Source organism: Mustela nivalis (genome assembly GCF_964662115.1).
Source record: "Mustela nivalis genome assembly, chromosome: 2".
In the NCBI taxonomy this organism is placed as follows: Eukaryota; Metazoa; Chordata; class Mammalia; order Carnivora; family Mustelidae; genus Mustela; species Mustela nivalis.
This window is the reverse complement of record NC_139021.1, coordinates 19581138-19600735: the sequence shown is the minus strand read 5'-3', so window position 1 is coordinate 19600735 and position 19598 is coordinate 19581138. Positions and strand designations below refer to the sequence as shown.

The window sequence follows — 19598 nt, the reverse complement described above, 5'->3', positions numbered from 1 at the left end:
GAAGTCTGAGTTATAGTATTTTTAAAAATTAAACACTGCCAATCAGTAAATACTACCACATAAAATTTAGAACAGTGATATTTAAATTGTATTTTGAAAGCACGGGGAGCCTCAAAATGCCCTGAAGCCTTGACCAAAGACAAAAAGAACCTGGATCATCTGAGAGCTCCCTAGAAATACAGACTATCAGGACCCTCTAGAGAAGTACTAGATCAGAAACTGTATATTAAGAAAATCCGCACGTGACTGACACGTACATTACAGTTTGAGAAACACTGCACTTCTATGGACTTTCAAAGTTTTAAAAGCACCAATTTCAACACATTTACATACTTTTAGGTGTGTGTAGTAACGAGACAAAAAACAAGGCATACAATATTACATCCTTAAACTCAAGTAACTTACTCCATCGCAGAAAGATCCATGTCAACTTCTTCTCCATTCATGAGTGGAATTTTTTTCTTCTTATTCCTACATTCAGGGAAAAGTTAAGTTTACAAACTGTGACATTTTCAATTCAGAAAGGAGATAAGAACAGCTGAAGCTCAAAATAAAAACTTCAGGCAATGTTATAAGACAGCTTAAGGAAGAAGGGATAGTGAATGTAATGGAATTTAAACACCAAAAAAAATCTATTTTGAAGCTGAAGGGAATGAAGTCAATGATACTCAAAACTCTTCCTGATGAAAGCTTAACAAAAAGCAAAAATATATAGCTAAATGCCTGGTTAAAACATGGATATACTTCTAAAAACTGGTAATCTGCAATTATATACAGAAAAGATCGATCTATCAACAAAGAAATCCTTTATAAAAAAAATTGAAAAAATAACCAGGCCTGAACCGAGACAAGGAGCAAGGAGCTATCCCATACGAAATGAAGTATGTGGTTAACTATAAAACATCTTAACAATATTAATAAACATGTACAACTGATCAATATGAAAAAGATTTAGGATAAGTCCTCCAAAAAGCAACTACTTCCATGAAAATTACTCTTGAATGATAAAATCTACTAAAAACTTGGGAGACTACAAATTAAAACAGGAACAGAGAACAGTCTTCCTGTGTTCCTCACACCAAAGAATACCCAAAGGACATACTGTTACTATAGAGAAAAAACCCTGAGGCAATGTTATGAAAAGGGTAGCAATAGGATGTTCCCAATTTCCAAGGCAGAAACAGAACAAAAGGAAGAGAAATTTCAGCCTGAACTAAGAAAGAATTTTTGCAGAGAAAAAATGGTTTCAGGGAAATTTCACAGTCAAGTTTCTGAAGGCCGTCACAATCAACTGACATCCTCATCTGTCTGACATGACCTCAATGTAGTCGTGACTGTAAAACTTCTGTTTCTGAAGTTCTGATATTACTACACAATCCTCCAGCAAAGCACAAAAATGTGCTTTTTATTCAGAATACATGCTAATAGCTAATAACAGTGGTAAAGAAAAAATATACTACATTGAAGATGAACGGTTGAATACTTTATTATTTTTTATTAACATATAATGTACTAATAGCCCCAGGGATACAGGTACTTTTAAAGGAAAATGACAATGTGCCTTTTTGAAAAACAACAAAAAGGGTTTTTTTTGTGTTTTTTTTTAAAGATTTTATTTATTTATTTGACAGAGAGATCACAAGTAGGCAAAGAGGCAGGCAGAGAGAGAGGGGGAAGCAGGCTCCCTGCTGAGCAGGGAGCCTGATGCGGGGCTCGATCCCAGGACCCTGAGACCATGACCTGAGCAGAAGGCAGAGGCTTTAACCCACTGAGCCACCCAGGTGCCCCAACAAGAAGGTTTTTTAAGGGGCACCTGGTTGGCTCAGCAACTCCTGATCTTGGGGTCATGAGTTCAATTTCCATGTTGGGTATAGGATTGCTTAAAATAAATAAATGAAGGAGCACCTGGCTGGCTCAGGTGGAGGAGCATGTGACTCTTGATCTCAGGGTTGCAAGTTCAAGCTCCATACTGGGTATAGAGATTACTTAAAATAAATAAATTTAAAAAAAAAAAAAAAAAAGAATGTTCTGTAAAGGCATACAGAAAAAAGGAGAAACATAAAGCAAAGAAAATGCAGCGGATTTTTATGACATAGGTATTCAGCGCCTTCCTTTATATTTAATGATTATTTCCCCAATGTTTACTATAGATATTAATCCAATGGGACTAATAAACCAAGCAATTTGCCTTGAATTTTTCCTGACTCCAAAAAAAAGCAAACTTCTATTCCACCTCCCAGTGACCCTATAAAATAAAGATTCTTAAATCTAAGTTTTTAAATTAACTAATTCAAAGAAAAAAATGTCAAGAACAGAAAGCAAATAAAGAATATTTGGTAATACCAACTTGAAATAGAAGGAAGAAAAAAAGATACCAGATAATATGTTCTTTACTTGAAACTTGGGTATATATTGGGATTTTTATTTTGGCATTTTAATCTGTGAGACTTTCAGTTTAATTATCAACTGCAGTTTAAAGTTATGATTCAATGCCTACCTTCTGCTTTTGGAATGACAGGGAATATCATGTTTAAGGCTGTTTTCTTCGATTTGCAACGTATGATTGAAAGATCCATCTAACTCCTGCACTGTCACTTTAAGTGGTCCCTTTAAAAAGAAACAGTGTTTAAAGATAATGTTAGAAAAATACTATGTATGTATTCTTACATGTACAGGTATGTATTTCAAGATATAAAACAGTACTATGGAAGATTTGTATCAGGAGACACAGAAAGGTAGTTGGCACCAAAGGAGGGGAGAACTGGGGTAACCTGTGTCCCCTGAAATCTCCATCATAACCTCCATCATTGATAGTTTGTGTTTTCTCAATTTCCACCTTTGCAAACAAAATCTCATATATCTTCTAATCAGTTCTCCACCCATAAGCTCTTCCTATATTGAAACAGGGAAGAAAGCAGTAAAAAAGGCCACTTGGAAAAAAATCTTACCACATATTTCTGAGTTCCAGGGGATGTATAATCTTGCTTTATTTCTAATTCCAAAACATTTCGTTTTCTGTTAAATGCAAAACTTCCATAAAATTTTACCACTCCACTCTGGTCTCTACAGAACTGTAAAGGAACTTTTGAATTCTGAGATGAATATGTACTAAACAAAATAACTGACTCATTATAGTAGGTGATAACTTTCAGACACATTCTCACCAGTTCAAGGCCTGAGAACACACTTCAGGGTAAACCAGGTGGCAAAGTATTCAAAATTTTTGTGAAAACTGTTTCCCCAGATTTAAACAAAATTTCTGAAATATTAACAAATTTGTGTTTTGAAAGAAGTAAAACCACTGTACTGGGTTATTAATATAATAGTTCTTTGATATAAAAAAAAATGTAAAAATTGAAAAGTTCCCAGATAGCACTTAAGTTGTGCCAACCCCTAACCACATCTAAAAGCCACCAGACCGCTACATCTAACGAGCCGTCCTCCAGGCCTTTCTGGTGGATTACTCACCTCCCCCACCATCAAGCCTACTGCAATACTCACATACTAAAAAGCAATTCAAAATATGCCAAATTTTACAAGCATAAACATATATGTGTGTATATCTCAATGATTAATAGGTACCTCAGCAGAAATGATTTACAGTTCCTAGTTATTTCTACTACTGTTTAGCAACTTAAATAGTTCTCCTTTGGTCTCCCAAATCTTTCTTTTGCCTCCTTCCCCTGACACATATAACTTTATTCCCTTCCCCTCCTTGGTGAGCTGCTACTGAAAAGGATACACCCACTGCTTTATTAAAGGCTGGATGTCTTTGCCAGAGACATTTGAGATGGATTTCAAAAATCCAGATGTGGAAACCAACATCTGACTCCACATATGTGACTGGAACTTCTGTGATGAAGCAGTACTAGCCAAACTTAGCAGTTTATTGAAGACCTGTACGGATGAAAAGGGTCATTTAGTAAGTTTGTGTAACACAATATACATTGTTTTTAATTCTGTACTATACCCACTTTGCATTATGACTTAACTGTAGTAAATTACATAATTAATACATTTCATATCTTACTATATAGGCAGATCTAGTTAAAGACTATTAGCAATAAAAGTATGCAAAGATTTAAACAGCCAGACTATAAATCTGTTCTTCCTCAAAATATAAATCAATTTTAATGATGTCCTAGGCAAACAATGAACATTGTTTTTAAGGATTATAATAACAATAATATATAACACCTATAATTTATTGTATCATGAACTTTCAAAGAAACTAAACATTTTGCAAATTGAGAACACTCATTAAGACTTACACAGCTCTACAAGTTTCTTTATGGACCATCTCTCATTTAATATTGCTCCACTTTAAAGGTATGGTGAAGGACAGAAAGATTAAAGAAACTTAATTTTAAGGCAAACATAAAATGCTTTAAAAATTACTAAAAAAAATTTTTTCACTCACCTGTAAGAATGCTATCAGTGGAAAAAAAAAATAGCTGACCATTTACAATACATCTTACTTCTACTACCTCAACCACTAGATCTCAACTATTTACACCAAAAGTTGCTTAAAATGTATGACAGAATTTAATAGTAGCATAAATAAACATCTTTTAGACAGGTTTGGGTTTTTTTATTGAAAACACTCGTAAGTGGCAGTTCACCCTTAATATTTTAAATAATGCTAAATACAAAATCATATATACAAATAGGTTTTACTTTCATTCCCACATTCTAATTTTATAACCATGACAATCCGGCATTAAATGGGTAAGTGTTGATACTCATTCTACATCTGAGGAAACAAACGAAAAGCACAGATTACTTTGTGAGCAAACAGCTAATTAGAAACAGAATTCCTCCTACAATCCCAGAGGCCTGACTCCTATTCTACAGAATAGCATTCAGTTTATATAAATAGAATGTATCTTTCTTTGTAACTGTTAAGTCCTTAACTTCAATACTACTTACCTGTAGCATGAATTCCATACTGATCCTATTTTCAATCAATCTCATCACGAGGTGAGCTTTACACTGAAACATAGTGTAGTATTCCCAGGAAAGTGTATGTGGATGCTTTATTGAAAAGTGTAGATGAGATGCCGGACTAAAAATATAAACAACTGTACTTAATAAGACAAATTTGTGTTAAATAAACAAGTTTCATGGCCACATCATGATAATATAACTCAGTAATGTCTTAGCATAAGAGCAAGACAAGTAGGAAATTTCTAAAAATAAATTTAACTGCAAGAAAATTATGAAGTTTCATGAAAAAACATAAAGGAAAATTTTAGTAAAAACAAATCCAAGCTCCTAGATAAGAACAATGTCCATATTTTAGTGCTCTCCAAATTCATCATTATAATTAATACAATTCTAACCAATATTCCAAGGTTAAACCATATACACACAAAAAATTCCAGGTGCACTGCATAACAAAAACAATTATAAAAGTACTAGAAGAAGGAAAAAATTTCTTGTCCTATTTTAGGGTGGGAAAAATCTTTCTTAAAAAAAAAAAAAAACTAACTAAATAAAATCCAGGGGACAAAGACCAGACTGACTAGGTAAAAATTCTAAATTCTGAAATGATCATCATCATTACCATTAAAAGAAAATCATTAAAAGAAAAGTACAGTCTAGTAAAAAAAAATTATAACATATATGAACACTTAAGATGTTCTTGTTTTCACATGTATATGTTTCTTGTCTAAATGAAGTTGGAACCCAGGGTGTGCTTTCTGTAAGCAAGACCTTGTTTTCACATGAACACTTAAGATGTTTAAAATTTTTCATTATTTTAAATAATGCTGTAGTGAATGTCTTTTTACACATGTGCAAGTATTTCTGTATGGCAAATGTCTAGAAGTAGAATTTCTATTACAACAGAGTTAGAAATACAACTACTGAATCTCAAAATCACCTACTTTAAATGGCTATTTAATTGGTACCAACAAATTACCCAAAATTACTGTACCAAATTACACTCTCACAATTAATGTGTAAGGGTAGTCATTACACTTGCTTAATAACATGGCATATCAAAACTTAAAAGTATTTGTCAATTTGGCAGTTCCACAGTAATGTATGTATGACTGAACTACATTTGGTAATGCCATACATAAATAAAGGCACACACACACACAGAGAAAAAGTGGTTATGGCTATTTTCTAAGAGGAACTGGTGGGAGGGAGGTATATTGCTTCCAGAGTTTTTTTGCCTTTAAAAATTAAACATACAAGAGCTAAATAAATGGGCAGAACCAAAGTAAAAGCCTTCAGTGTAAATAGTATTTACACACCATGGCAATGCTCTAATCATATGCTGGGACTGCCACATAGCAGGCAGTCAGGAGAAGAAAGTGAAAGGAACTAGTATTTATGAAACTTGATTTCAAGTAATCCTCACAACCAACCTGGTTAAGGACTATTACCATCATTTTACATATTAAAACACAAAAGGTTATGTGATTTTCTATGATCACTAAAATACTGACAAAAATCCAAGTTTCCCTAACTTTAAATTTCTATGCTTTCCTCTGAACTTATTCTTGTCTTGGTGACCATGCTACAACAAAGAAAAGGCTACTGATTATACAACTTTAAATTTCTTAACCTCTGTGGTGATTTTTTTTAGACACTGGGGCAGCCTAGTTAATCTTATACGTCCTCTTTTGAGAAACTGCTTTCATATGCACAAAATAAAATATACAGAATTACATAGAAAACCAATTATAATGAAATGCAGTTATAAAAAATATTTAAAAATTATGATATGCCAATATATGTGCTAGTTTATTAATACATTAAATAATGAGATCTGGCAGTGGTCTATTATAGTAATGTTGAGGTGGTGATAAGTGCAGGGTATTTCAAAATATCTGCTAACAATTATAACATGACAGGAAAAGATCTATGATTTCTACTGTTGACAAAGTCACAGATACACTGTACATTGCCTACATTTATAGTTAAGGAAAATATAAAATGTCAGCTAACAATGAGTGAAAATACAGAAAAACTTCCCCACCCATTTCAATCCACATTCCTTTAGGGACTCCATGGACACTAGAACAAACAAGACTGCCTGCCAGTACCATTATTTTGCTGTCAGTGGCTGTCTTCTTTACAGGGATTTGCTACACAACATAAGGAGAGAAAGGGAAAGAAAGAAGGTAGGTAGAGAGGGAGGGAAGTAAAAGGAAAGAAGGGAAAAAGCAAAGAGTAAGTAAGTGTTTGGGCAGGTGACCATTCAGACCAACAGGTATAGGTAGGATGTCCGGAACTTAAAAATAATTGGTGGTCCGTAAGCGAAATACTTGTTCCCATTATTTTTAAACCTTTCTAAGAACAGTATAATATACTAGCATCTGGAAATCAACATGGAAAAGAGTAAAGCCTTATATTTTTTGAGAGTCTTTAATGTTTAAATCCATTTGTAGCCATCACATGCAGTAAAAACAGTAAAGTAAGGAAAGAAGTAATGAGAGTATTACCACTATTTGTGGTTTCAATATTACATACTATTATTTTGGTCTGTGTGGGCCTCAACACACATCCCAAGTAATCCTCAAAGACTGAACCCCTAATACCAGGTTTATAATACCACCTCTGAAAAACAAACATACTTATCCTTCTCTTTTCCTCCACCAAATATGGGATGTAGTAAAACTCCACCAGTTTTTAGTTCATATGCCACTATTTTGTCTAGCTCCTAAAAAAAATAAAAATAGGAGTCAGTGCAAATTTCTTTACGTATCAAATTTTAGAACTGAACTGTGATTTCTCATTTCCTGGAATCAAAATGTAAATTTCTTAAAATACATTAAATGTATTTACAAAGTAGTTTATGTTCTTATAAACAAAGCAGACTATACAGCCAGCTCAATAATAAAGCCAAAAGCCTTCTCTCCTTTGTGACTTCAGGGCTGGCCAGCAGCCTGCCAATTTTTCTTAATGGCTCTTCCCAACCTTCTCTGACCTGTGTTCCAAGTTCATTTATTCCTTCTTTGTATTTTGTTTCTGGTGGAGGATTTAGGCAAGTAAAAAGAAATGAAAATAAAATTATGTCAGGAATCTACCATTTTAAAACTTCTTCAGTCTTCTCTAATAGGATACAGATCAAAGCAAAAAAGAAAGTTTAAGTGGAAAAAAAAAGACAACAGAACTGTGTTACAAACTCATGATTAGTTTAAATAATATGTAAGCTATATACAGAAGTGGTAAAAAATCATAGTGAAGTAGTTAAAAACCAGGTTTGAATTCTGGCTCTACTACTTACTAGCTGTGTAACTTTGACCGAGTAATTTAACCTCTCTTCATTTCAGTTTCCTCATCTGTCAAATGGGAGTACTAACAAGCTACTTAGGGAAAATTAATAGTTAATATTTGTAAAATGTTTATAGGAGTTCCCAAAACACTGTAAGTGCTATATGCTATTTTTGCTCTTCATTAATAGTTTTTGAAATGAAGAATGGACTCTTCCAGTTTAGATGTATAAATTCTTTTCTGATTTAGATGTGTTTGAAATCCTTTACAATTATCTTCTGGCTTACTTGAGTTTAGGTTGGGATGACGAAGATACATAAAATGAGAAAAGGGGAACATGGAGGGGTTTATTTCATAAAGATATTAAAGGTTGAAATTTTCCCACTTGAGAAGGAAGGAGTTAAGCACAAGATGAGTAAAATGTATATGCACGTGAACAGAAAGGGCTAGGCAAAATACACTTGATTTTTTTCTTTTTGGCCAAACCTTTAAAGAATAGGAAAAGGACGTGACAATGACAGAGAGCATACATGCACTGAAGGGCTAGCTGGCACATAAGAACTTGTGATGTACAAGGCATCACGCACACTTCATGTATGATGTCTCATAGTCCCCATCTACTCTCCTTATAAAGATGACACTGAAAAAGATTAACCAAAGTCACAAAGTTTGTAAATGCTATGAGGCAGACTGAAAAGTAATCTGACTCCAGAAGCTAGGCTCTAAATCTAAACAAATCTAAGCAGCACAGAGTTATGTTACCAATAACTACAAGGAGCTTAGATATATCTAATGACTAATTTGACGTTGAAGGAACCTAAATATTTCCTTGCTTATCAGCAAAAGAGTCTTTGGAAGTCAACACTGACAATGGAATTAGCTAAAAGAGACCATTAGTCTTACTCTGTAAAGTGATTTTCATTTTGCTGGGAAAAATTAGGCACTTTCAAATGACAGTGCTTTACAATTATGGAAAGTAAAGGACAAGTGACTTGTTGACTTCTAAATGGGAATGGATCTGGCTGTTTTTACCTCTTTAATCCAATGGCGGTATTCATTAACACCGAAAGTTTTTTTCATCCAAAGTCCATAAATATAGCCAGAAATTCCCTTCAGTACCCATTCATCAGACCTATACAAAAAGTTGAAATATATTCTTTTAATCATAAAAACTCTTGATCATAAAAATTTTCAGGTAAGGCCAAAGAGGATAAGAGAATACAGAGCGTGTACTTTAATGCATTCTTTAAAAAAGTGAAAAATAATTTAAAAAATGTATTAATAAAATATTTGGTTTAACCACTTCCTACCAGTAAGTTCTACTTACCCATCCATTACACCTTCCTCACATCTGCTTTCCAGTCTTATTTCAAGTAATGTCCCTACATTTGCACTGCTTCCCTCCTGGCCAACCCTGTCCATACCATCTGCCTCTAAGGAAATACTTGCCCAAAGCCAGGATTATACTGCTCAATTTGTAAAGTTCACATTTGCCAATCCCATGCAAAATTATCATGGGATTCTGAGATCGAAAGTTCAATTACTTATTTTTGGTTTTCCAAGAGGAAAGGGAATTAACACAATTCATTCATCTGTTCATTCATACACTTATCCATTCATTCATTCATTTTTTCAAACATTTTGCCTACCATGTTCCAGGCACTATTCTTCACTGAAACTATGTTATTCTGGAAAAAATTACAAATCAAGAGAACTTAACCTCTGCCAACAAAAAAGAAAAAGAAACCAACCAATATTCGTTTACCACATATAGCACAGAATGGTCAGAAAAATAAATTATAATCCTAAGGGAGTTTCATGTATTTCTTCAAATTCATCTCAAGTTAAAAAAAAAAAACAAAAACCTATGTTCTTATCTCTTACTTCTTTCAAGTATATTAGTACAAAGGTAAACACTAACAGGAAAATACCTACATCATTATCACTACTGTAGAAGATTGTTATTTTGCCTTATACATGATCTTAGCCATTACCAGTTACATTGAACACTGACATTAGAATTCTAACCACAGTTTTCTGCACATTCAAGGACTTATGTCTATAGTATTCATTTAGTTTTCTAATAAATTGTTGCTATCAAAATTCTTTTAAAAATTACAGAACTACCGTGCATTGATAGTCAAAAATTTGGAGTGAAATTTATACTCATTATTTTTCTCTAAATATACAGAGAGAAAAGAAAATACAGGAAAAGAAAACAAAATCAAACTTTCCCAATTCTTCATCTCAGTAGTTGTAAACTATGAAATTACTCACCAAGACATTCTGGATATGAAACACCCAAAAAACTGCTGTGCTAAGGACTGGGCTAAACACCTTCTAGTCAGAGGCGTCTCATCTATAATCATGGCACTATGTAACAGATTTGTGCTGGAATTTAAAAGAGACAGCTAATTATAACCAAGAAATAAATAATTATTCAGTCAAAATAAAATAATCACACTTTTAAAATAACAGAATTCAAGTTCAACATGAAAGAGAAAAAACAGAACATTCTTCCAAAACTTTCACATCTTTTCAAAATTTAGGTGAATCCATAATCTTAATTCACTTTTGCCTAAAACAAGGACTGTAATGTTTCCCATTGATTTCTGCAAAAAATCTAAGTATCTTTTTCTGGGGGAAGGGGAAATTATCATTAGCCTGAAACAGGTATGTTCATCAGAAACTGATCCTCCTATAAAGCACTCTTCTAATTTCAAAAACATTTTCCCAATAATAACTATTAATTTTTTTAAAGATTTTATTTATTTGTTTGAGAGACAGAGTGAGTGAGAGACACAAGCAGGGGCAGAGAAAGAAGGAAATGGAGACTCCCCTAATGAGCAGGGGGCCTGATTTGGGGCTCAATCCCAAAACCCTGGGATCACGATCTGAGCCAAAGGCAGACATTTCACCTACTGAGCCATCCAGGAGCCCCCCCGCCTACCCCCATTTTTTTTAAAGTAAGGTCTACACCCAGTGCAAGGCTTGAACTCACAACCTGAAGATCAAGAGTCATATGCTCTACCAAGTGAGCCAGGCAGGCACCCCTATTAATTTTTTGTGCTTCATTGTTTACTTTCAAATACACTGACCATTAAGATCTTTCTAACATACTCCAGAAAATACAGGGGCAATAATATTATTCCGCTTCTACAGATGAGAAAGTTTAGGCCCAGATAAGAGAAAATGATTGAACCTAAGGCATAAAATTTATAAATCTGCAACTTTCCAAGGAAAGAAAGTAAGTAAGGCAGGAGCAGAAAGAAAATAAATGAAGGGCGCCTTGGTGGCTCAGTTGTTAAGTGTCTGCCTTCGGCTCAGGTCATGATCCCAGGATGCTGGGATTCAGGTCTACATCGGGCTCCCTGCTTACTGGGAGGTCTACTTTTTCCTCACCCACTTCCCCTGCTTGTGTTCTCTCTCTGTCAAATAAATAAATAAAATCTTAAAAAAAAAAAAAAAGAAGAAAGAAAAAGAAAGAAAACAAATGAAGTTTTCTCTCTTTTATAATTTGCAAAGAAATTTTCGACATCAGTAAATTTTTAAATGATGCTAGGAAAAAAAGCCCATTAGACATTTATATAAGCTATATAACTTATATGATTTTTTAAAATGCATAAGAAGAGACTAAAAAAAAATCTGTAAAATATCACTATCAGTTACATCTGGATAAAAGTAACAGAAGTGTTTTGGGTCACGTGGAAATTTTCTTTTTTATGCTTTTCTACATTTTGAATTTTAAAAGCATTAGATTTTCTACAAAATGAATCCTATTTAAATGAAAGGGAAAATGTTTGAAACATATCTTAAAACTGATCACAAAATAACCTGTCTTCATAACATTGCCCTCATTTGGGCATTGCAAATCTTAAATACCAACCTAAAAATGCTCATGGAAGCATAAGCAGCCACTTCAACATAAGCCTCATCAATGAATACAGTCTTAAAACAGGAGTATGGGTATCGACATGTAAGAATTTCTTCATAAAATTCAAAAACTTCATGAAGATATGATGTAGTATGTTTAAGCAATGGAAGAAGTTGAGGTAAACAAAAATGAGTAACCTGAAAATAAAAAGCAGGAAAGTTCATTTAAAGACAATGTTACCTTTAGTATTTTAAATTCCCTAAATGTCTCAATTTTAAGGAAAACTTCATTCATATAAATCCTTTTAACAAACTCATGGCAATGAGGGAAAATGCTAGTGTGCAATCAGTGATTACTTTTACTGATTATGTTTATAAAATATTCACTGTACTCAGAAATTCATGATGAATTTTAAGTCTGTGAAATGCTTAGATACACTGAAAATACAACTTTGGTTCAAAATTAAAATGCTCTTTGCATAATAAGCATACAAAAGAAGAAAGATTTAAATTTCTAAGGCTTATTACAAATCCACCTTCGATTCATAAATATCTCACCTAGTGACTAGGTCCACCTTGGAAACAGTCACTCAAGTATAACATATCATCTCACCCCATATCATGATTCTGTGCCAAATAAATGGCATCAACAATGACAGAGATCACTCTGTTTAGAATGACCTACTAAGGTGTCATGTAGAGATTAAATCTGAGCTAATCTTTTTGAACTGGAAAAAGTTTGATAGGAATGAAGAGGTAAAGACGACACTCTCAAACAAAGTCAAAGATAGAAAAAAATATGGTATGGCTAGGAAAATCTAAGTACCTATATCAAATATAATAAAGAAACAGGAGGGCGCCTGGGTGGCTCAGTGGTTTAAGCCTCTGCCTTCAGCTCAGGTCATGATCTCAGGGTCCTGGGATCGAGCCCCACATCAGGCTCTCTGCTCAGCGGGGAGCCTGCTTCCCCCTCTCTCTCTGCCTGCCTTCTGTCTACTTGTGATCTCTCTCTGTCTATCAAATAAATAAATAAAAATTTAAAAAAAAAAACAGTAAAGTAATGGAGAAAAAAGCTAGAAAGGAAAATTAGGGACAAATTCTACAAGATCCTGAAAGCCATACTAAAGAATTCTGATTGTTGCAGGATTGTGGAGATAAAGAAAGTTTTTAATGTATGATAAAAATTATTCTTCTAACAGTGTTAGAACAGATTAGACACTAACATACATGAGTGATGAGGATCTATGTACGATTAATGGTCAAGGGCCCAAGGTGCATTATAATTAGCACTCTTCTTGGTATACAAACAAAACCCAAAATACTATTCATCAAAAAAAGATTCTCTTTTAGAAAGACCTACGTGACAGCAAATCTGATAATGCATTAAAAACTATTTATTTGAGACAGAGAAAGACTAAGTGGGCTCTAAGTATTCAAGAAAAATACTTCTTAACGATCATTTACCTTTCTCCCATCCAATGGCCTGGGAGTGGGAAAAAAATTCTTCTGAAACACAAAGTAGGTACTAACCAAATATTGATTTTACAGCTAACCATTTACCAAAGATAATAAAATTCTCTGCCAATCTTATCAGCGAATATACTTTTAAGAGTCATTGTCAAGCCAGTAAAAGCAAAACCATTCATAAAATATCCTGAATATTTTCCACAAGTGACTTTATAAATCTTGTGAATTTCAGGAAAGCAAATATAAGAACATACTGAGGAGCTTACTGACAGTCTAAACCTAACTCCCTCCATCTTGCTAGCATAACAGAAAGAAATACTATTGAGACATATAGTCATTGTGTATCTTAGCTTTATACTAAGAAATAAAAATCTAAAATTGAAAATGTTATGGACCGAGAGTAAATAAAAAGAGATTCATTCAAATGTTACTTTAAACAGGTACAGAAGTAGAGAGGGTCAATAACCAATACATCACTTCCTGAACACCAGAAGTCTCACCCTTAGGGAGGCCTAAAAGGGCTAACTGGTCTGCCAATTAATATACCTTTTATAGCAAGATATGGGATGGAAGAAAACTGCAAGAAGCCTTCATGAGTGTGCTGAATAGAATTCTAAACTCAGCTTCAGCCTGCTCTTTCTTCCTCTGTAGCTGCTTAAGTGAGAATAAATCTTCTTCTTTAATTTTAAAATTGCAGGATTTCAGATTCCAGAGATGGGACCATAACATTCATAAACATAAGCCAAACAAAAAGGTGACACTAATACAAACTAGTTACATAAATCAACTCCTATTCTAATCAAGGTACACTTGAAACTCATTTGGAACTCTAAGCTCTCTGTTGAAAAAAAAAATCTAAAACTTTAATACACCAACATTTTAAAAGGAATTCATTCAAGCATTCACATCACTTAATATATCAGATAAGGAATCCCTTTTCTCTCTAGTAATATTCTGGATAATTAGAAAGAAGAGTTGGGAAAAAACTCAGTATTTCTTTATATCCTTCCCTTTATCAGGGTGAAAGGCTGGGAGGAGAAAGGAACAAGAAGCTATGACTTACCTCATGCATATACGGATCTACAAGTATTTCAAAAGGTCCAATGGCCAAAGAGATATTTGATGCAGCTGTTGGAATGGTAAGCATGTAATGGAAGGTCTTCTTCCTCATATCATGGGTATACACTGTCTCCACCAAATCTCCATTAGAAACAGCCACCATTGCGGCATCTACTGTAAATTCTAATTTCCATGTACATAATTCAGAGTATGAATCAACACATGGGAACCAAAATCTAGAAAAAATATCAACAGCATAAAAAAATAGTGCAAGTATATTCCCCCCCCCCTTATAAGCTATTCTAACATTTATAGAATAGGTACAAAATGGTCTTCAGCTATTTGCCTACTGCTTTTTACTGTGTAACTTGAAAGAATCTGATTAAAGACAGAAAAATTTCGCCAAATATTATTTGGCAATATCAAGAAAATATATCATATGATACTGCCAGTTCAAACGCTTCAAAAAGAGATAAGGAGTTCTTAGCTTTGAATTTTTAAATTAAAAAATTATTTTCACTTGCATATTCACAATAGTTTTTATGTAGTATTCATTTCCGGAAACTAAAAAAGCTTATAATAAAGTCTAAAAAAAGACAATATTCAGAATCTGAATAAGTTAGAAAATTGTTTTTGCAGAACATGATGCACTGTAGTAATTCAAATGGTGTTAGTAAAGCCAGCCATTAAATTTCTATACCACCTTCTATCAAGGTCAGGTTTTACTGTCAGGGTCTGTACCTAATATTGCAACACAAAAAAGTATAAGACATCATCCTTGGCTTGAAGGAGTTAATAATCTGAGGATTACTAAAAATCTGAAGAGACTATGCATACTATAATATTTCAATAACATACAGTGAGCTATTGAACTCTGGGAAGGAACTATAAGTATACATAACAATGAAGGTAAATCTCACTACCATTGTGTTGAAAAAACCCAGATATAAGAGCATAATGCATAACTGCCATCTATATAAAGTTCAAAAACAGATAATTAAGCTGTGGTATTTTAGAAATAAAAACAACGGTTAACCTTGGGCAGGAGGACATCAGGTGAGCAAGTAATAAATGGAAATAGGTAGGAGGGACAATTCTACAATGCTAGTCATGTTCTTTTTCTTGATGTGAGATTACATAGGTTTGTTCACTTGTGAAATTCACTGAACTTCTTTTTACTTATAATTTGTATAATTTTCTGTATGATATTTTACGTCAGTATAAAGTTAAAAAATAAAAAGTTGAAGTGATTTTAGAAGCCTCGTTTTTGAGAGGCAAAGAGAAAACGTAAGACAGGACTAAAAATGAATGACTAGTCGAACAAGACTCAGAAGACGTAAATTTGAGGATCAAGCTCACACTTCTCATTTTACACGAAACACATGTATTGCACATACACAGAAAAAAATGCAACTGGAAAATGAAATTAACTGAAATATATAAAAATAATCTACCTTGTGGAATTTTGATACCCACAAGAGAAAACATGAGCACCTCTCTCTGCCATACTTCCCTCAACACTGGGTACCACAAAATGGAGACCTCCTTTTGGCTGATCCAAAGAAAAATTGATGTGTATCTTTAGGACCTTTAATTCTGCAACAAATAAATATATATATATATATATATATACATTGATACATAAATACATAATTAAGTAACAGTGGTCTATATAAGGGCAAAGACACTAAACATAAAGTGGGAATCAAAGCTCAATTTTAAATGAAAAAGCTACACTACTTACCCTCATTTAGGCTCTCACCTTCTCTCCACCTACACGAACTCAACGGCCTGCCTCCATTGATGTCCTTCCTTCCACTCAATTCCACTCACGGCTAGCTGTATTCTCCCAAAATATGGCTCAGGTCATGCCAGAACCCCCTCCCAACATTTCTGACAATGTTATACTGCCTCAAGAAAACAGTTCAAAACTAGATTCAGTGCAAAACTTGAAAAATAAAAACTTAAAAAGCCTCCCAGACTTTAGTTGACTTCGGGGAATAGAAGTAAAGGATGAGTGGGAAAAGCTACCTGAGGATTTACATAATGCATTATTTATTATGTTACCTTTGATTTCTACATAACAAATACATGTTGCTTTCATAAGATTAAAAGGGGTTTCTTAAAATTTCCTTTAAAACCCTATACTCATATGGACTATCTCCAATCCCCGAACATGAAATTATAGCCTTCTATGACTGTCCCCTAAATTGGGCAACTCCCCTTAAGAAAAATGCCCCCCCCAACAAACACACCAACTATTTAAAAAAAAAAAAAAAAAAAAAGCAAAACCAAAACAAAAAGTTTTTTTACTTCCTTATCTTGGTTATAGGTTAAATAAAGGTAGGTGAGTTATATATAGTAAATGTAATGGCTGTGATTTTATACAAGAGAATATGAAGGTTTAGAAATAATAAGACAGAGTGTGCTCAAAAGTGCAGAACACAGAACCCTATGTTCTAGCACTGATTCGACTACTAATTAGTGACCTTCAATAGGTCACTTACTGTCTGGACTTCAGATTACTCTTCTGTAAAAGGAAGGAACTGAACCAGGTGATTTTTTAGGATTCTTCCTGCTATGACATGTTGTAACTCTAAACCACTTTGACACTGCATGGGTTCTCAACTCTTGGCAAACTGTCCTAACCATCCAATTTTTTAAAATAATTTCCACTTTAAAAACAACAGTGAATGGGTTGTTTTGTCACAGCCCTTAATTGCTACTTTCCTCCAGTGATCCTTAAGAAAAAAAAAAGAGCTTCCAACTTCTGTATATTTCAACTTATTAATCTACAACTATGACATCATTAATTTTCATAGACATTTTCAGTCACTGAGCCTAACATGATTCTACTGTCCAGTCAATATATTTTTGGTATTTTACCATCAACGTGTTTCCATAACTCTGATGGAACCTTAATGCAAAGTTCTCCATTTCCTGCATCGGGATCCACAGCACTAACTGCGGCTGCATAAGCATTGGAAAAATAATTTAGATTTCTCCTGGAAGAGACAAAAAAAGAGCCTGTTTTACTAATAAGCCAAACATCTCACCAACTATTTTCTTAAATATTTGATAGCATTTGTTAAGTATTGTATCATTTTATGTAACCTATGAGAATATTTTTTAGCCAAGTAACTATTACTCAACCCATCATGATAAAACCTATTAAATAATAAATATGTCATATTTAATCTACTTGCCAATGCTATGGTATTATTATGATTATCACATCCTTCATTAATTTTGGAAGGCCAAAGCCATTATACCTTCCTGAAAGAAGTGAAAAGGATATATGTAGAATTATTATTAATTAATAATTAATGAATAAATAAATATTCTTGATCATGCTGGCAAAAATTTCAATGGATTCACAAGCTCTACGATCTAACAGAAATTAAGAAATTAAGATGTTTTAAACAGGTTAGGATGAGTATCAAGTCCTCAAGATATAATACTTACCATCACTCACCAGTGCCTGACAATATAAGCTTAAGGAAGGAGGGAAACTTTGGCTGCTTCACTGTTTTATCTCCTATATGCCAGGGGGCTACTCTATCAATATTTGTTCAATAGTTACTTGGCTTTATTTCTCATTAAATGAAAACAACATAGAGAAGTCTTATGGAAATATTAAAACACTGTTCCCATCCAATTTTCCAATTTTATTTCACTAAAAACAATATATGTATGTGTGTAATTCACTAAATACACACACACACAGCACACACACATAAATACACACCCATAGAGATCTCCTTCCATTTACAATGGGTTTATGTCCTAATAAACCCATCATAAATTGAAAAGATTCTAAGTTGAAATACATTGAATACACCTAACCTACCAAAATATCAAAGCTTCACCTAGCTTACCACAAACATGTTCAGTACACTTTCATTAACATACCACTGGGCCAAATCATCTAACACAAAGCCTATCTTTTAATGAAGTGTTGAACATCTCAGGTAATTTATTGAGTACTATATTCAAAGTGACAAACAGAGCGGCTGTATGGATGAAGAATGGTTCTAAGTATATAGATTGCTTAGCCTTGTGATCACATGGCTGGCTGGGAGCTATGGCTCACCGCACAGCAACACACAGGTACCACATACTGCTAACCTAGGAAAGTAATCAAAATTCAACGTATGGTTTCTACTAATTGCGTATCACCACCTCTGCACTATCATAAAGCTGAAAAATCTTTAAGTCAAACCGTCCTAAGCTGGGGACCATCTATACACCTATTACATTTTCTCACTGAAATCGGTTAAAGGAATACAGACAAAATGGATAAAAGAAAAAAGACAAGGAATGATGTAACAAGAAAATGAGATGAAAGACAACCCCATGAGCCATATTCTTGTTGTGCACCTTTAGACTTATCCTTTGGCCACTAGACGAGTCCAGAAAGTAAAGTTAGTTACATTTCACTAGCTTAATAAAATTTTAACTAGTTAAAAGGCAAGATTTATAGACTATACAGAGTGATTATAGGAAAAATTAAATGGGAAAAGCCATTAAAAAAAAATTAAAGTTATAAACTCCGAAACTGTCAGAAGTCATTCCTCTCCCGTTTTCATCCTCTATTATCTAGGAAGGATGTACTAACTAAAGCTTTTAACAACTACACTACATAACATTTTGGAAGCACTTAATCAGACTTCTCAATAATTTTAACTATTCCGGGACACCTGCATGGCTCAGTTGGTTAATCGTCTGCCTTTTGCTCAGGTCATGATCCCAGGATCCTGGGATCGAGTCCTACATCAGGATCCTTGCTCAGTGGGGAGCCTGCTTCTTCTTCTCCCTGCGGCTCTCTCACTTGTGCCCTTGCTCGATCTTCAAAAAAAAAGTAATAATTTTAACTATTTCTTCCTGTCAGATAAATGTGTAATGTGTGAAATGTGTAAAATAAATGTAAAATGTAAAATGTGTAGAAACTACAGGATCACAATAAAATG

The 19598-nt window shown here is 33.7% G+C and overlaps 1 protein-coding gene across 2 annotated transcripts in view; it reads right to left on the bottom strand.

The window, feature by feature from the left end:
• TAF2 (TATA-box binding protein associated factor 2) overlaps window positions 1–19598 on the bottom strand; it is a 91491-nt gene that overhangs the window by 55943 nt on the left and 15950 nt on the right. For both annotated transcript variants that reach the window (XM_082713751.1, XM_082713752.1), the window contains exons 4-15: window positions 17515–17633; window positions 16083–16224; window positions 14633–14864; window positions 12116–12300; window positions 10507–10620; window positions 9262–9361; window positions 7590–7675; window positions 4930–5065; window positions 3743–3897; window positions 2949–3063; window positions 2498–2607; window positions 406–471 (exon numbers count right to left, since the gene is read on the bottom strand). In XM_082713751.1, the coding sequence (XP_082569877.1) occupies window positions 406–471; window positions 2498–2607; window positions 2949–3063; window positions 3743–3897; window positions 4930–5065; window positions 7590–7675; window positions 9262–9361; window positions 10507–10620; window positions 12116–12300; window positions 14633–14864; window positions 16083–16224; window positions 17515–17633 (1560 nt within the window). The remainder of the gene's footprint in view (window positions 1–405; window positions 472–2497; window positions 2608–2948; window positions 3064–3742; window positions 3898–4929; window positions 5066–7589; window positions 7676–9261; window positions 9362–10506; window positions 10621–12115; window positions 12301–14632; window positions 14865–16082; window positions 16225–17514; window positions 17634–19598) is intronic.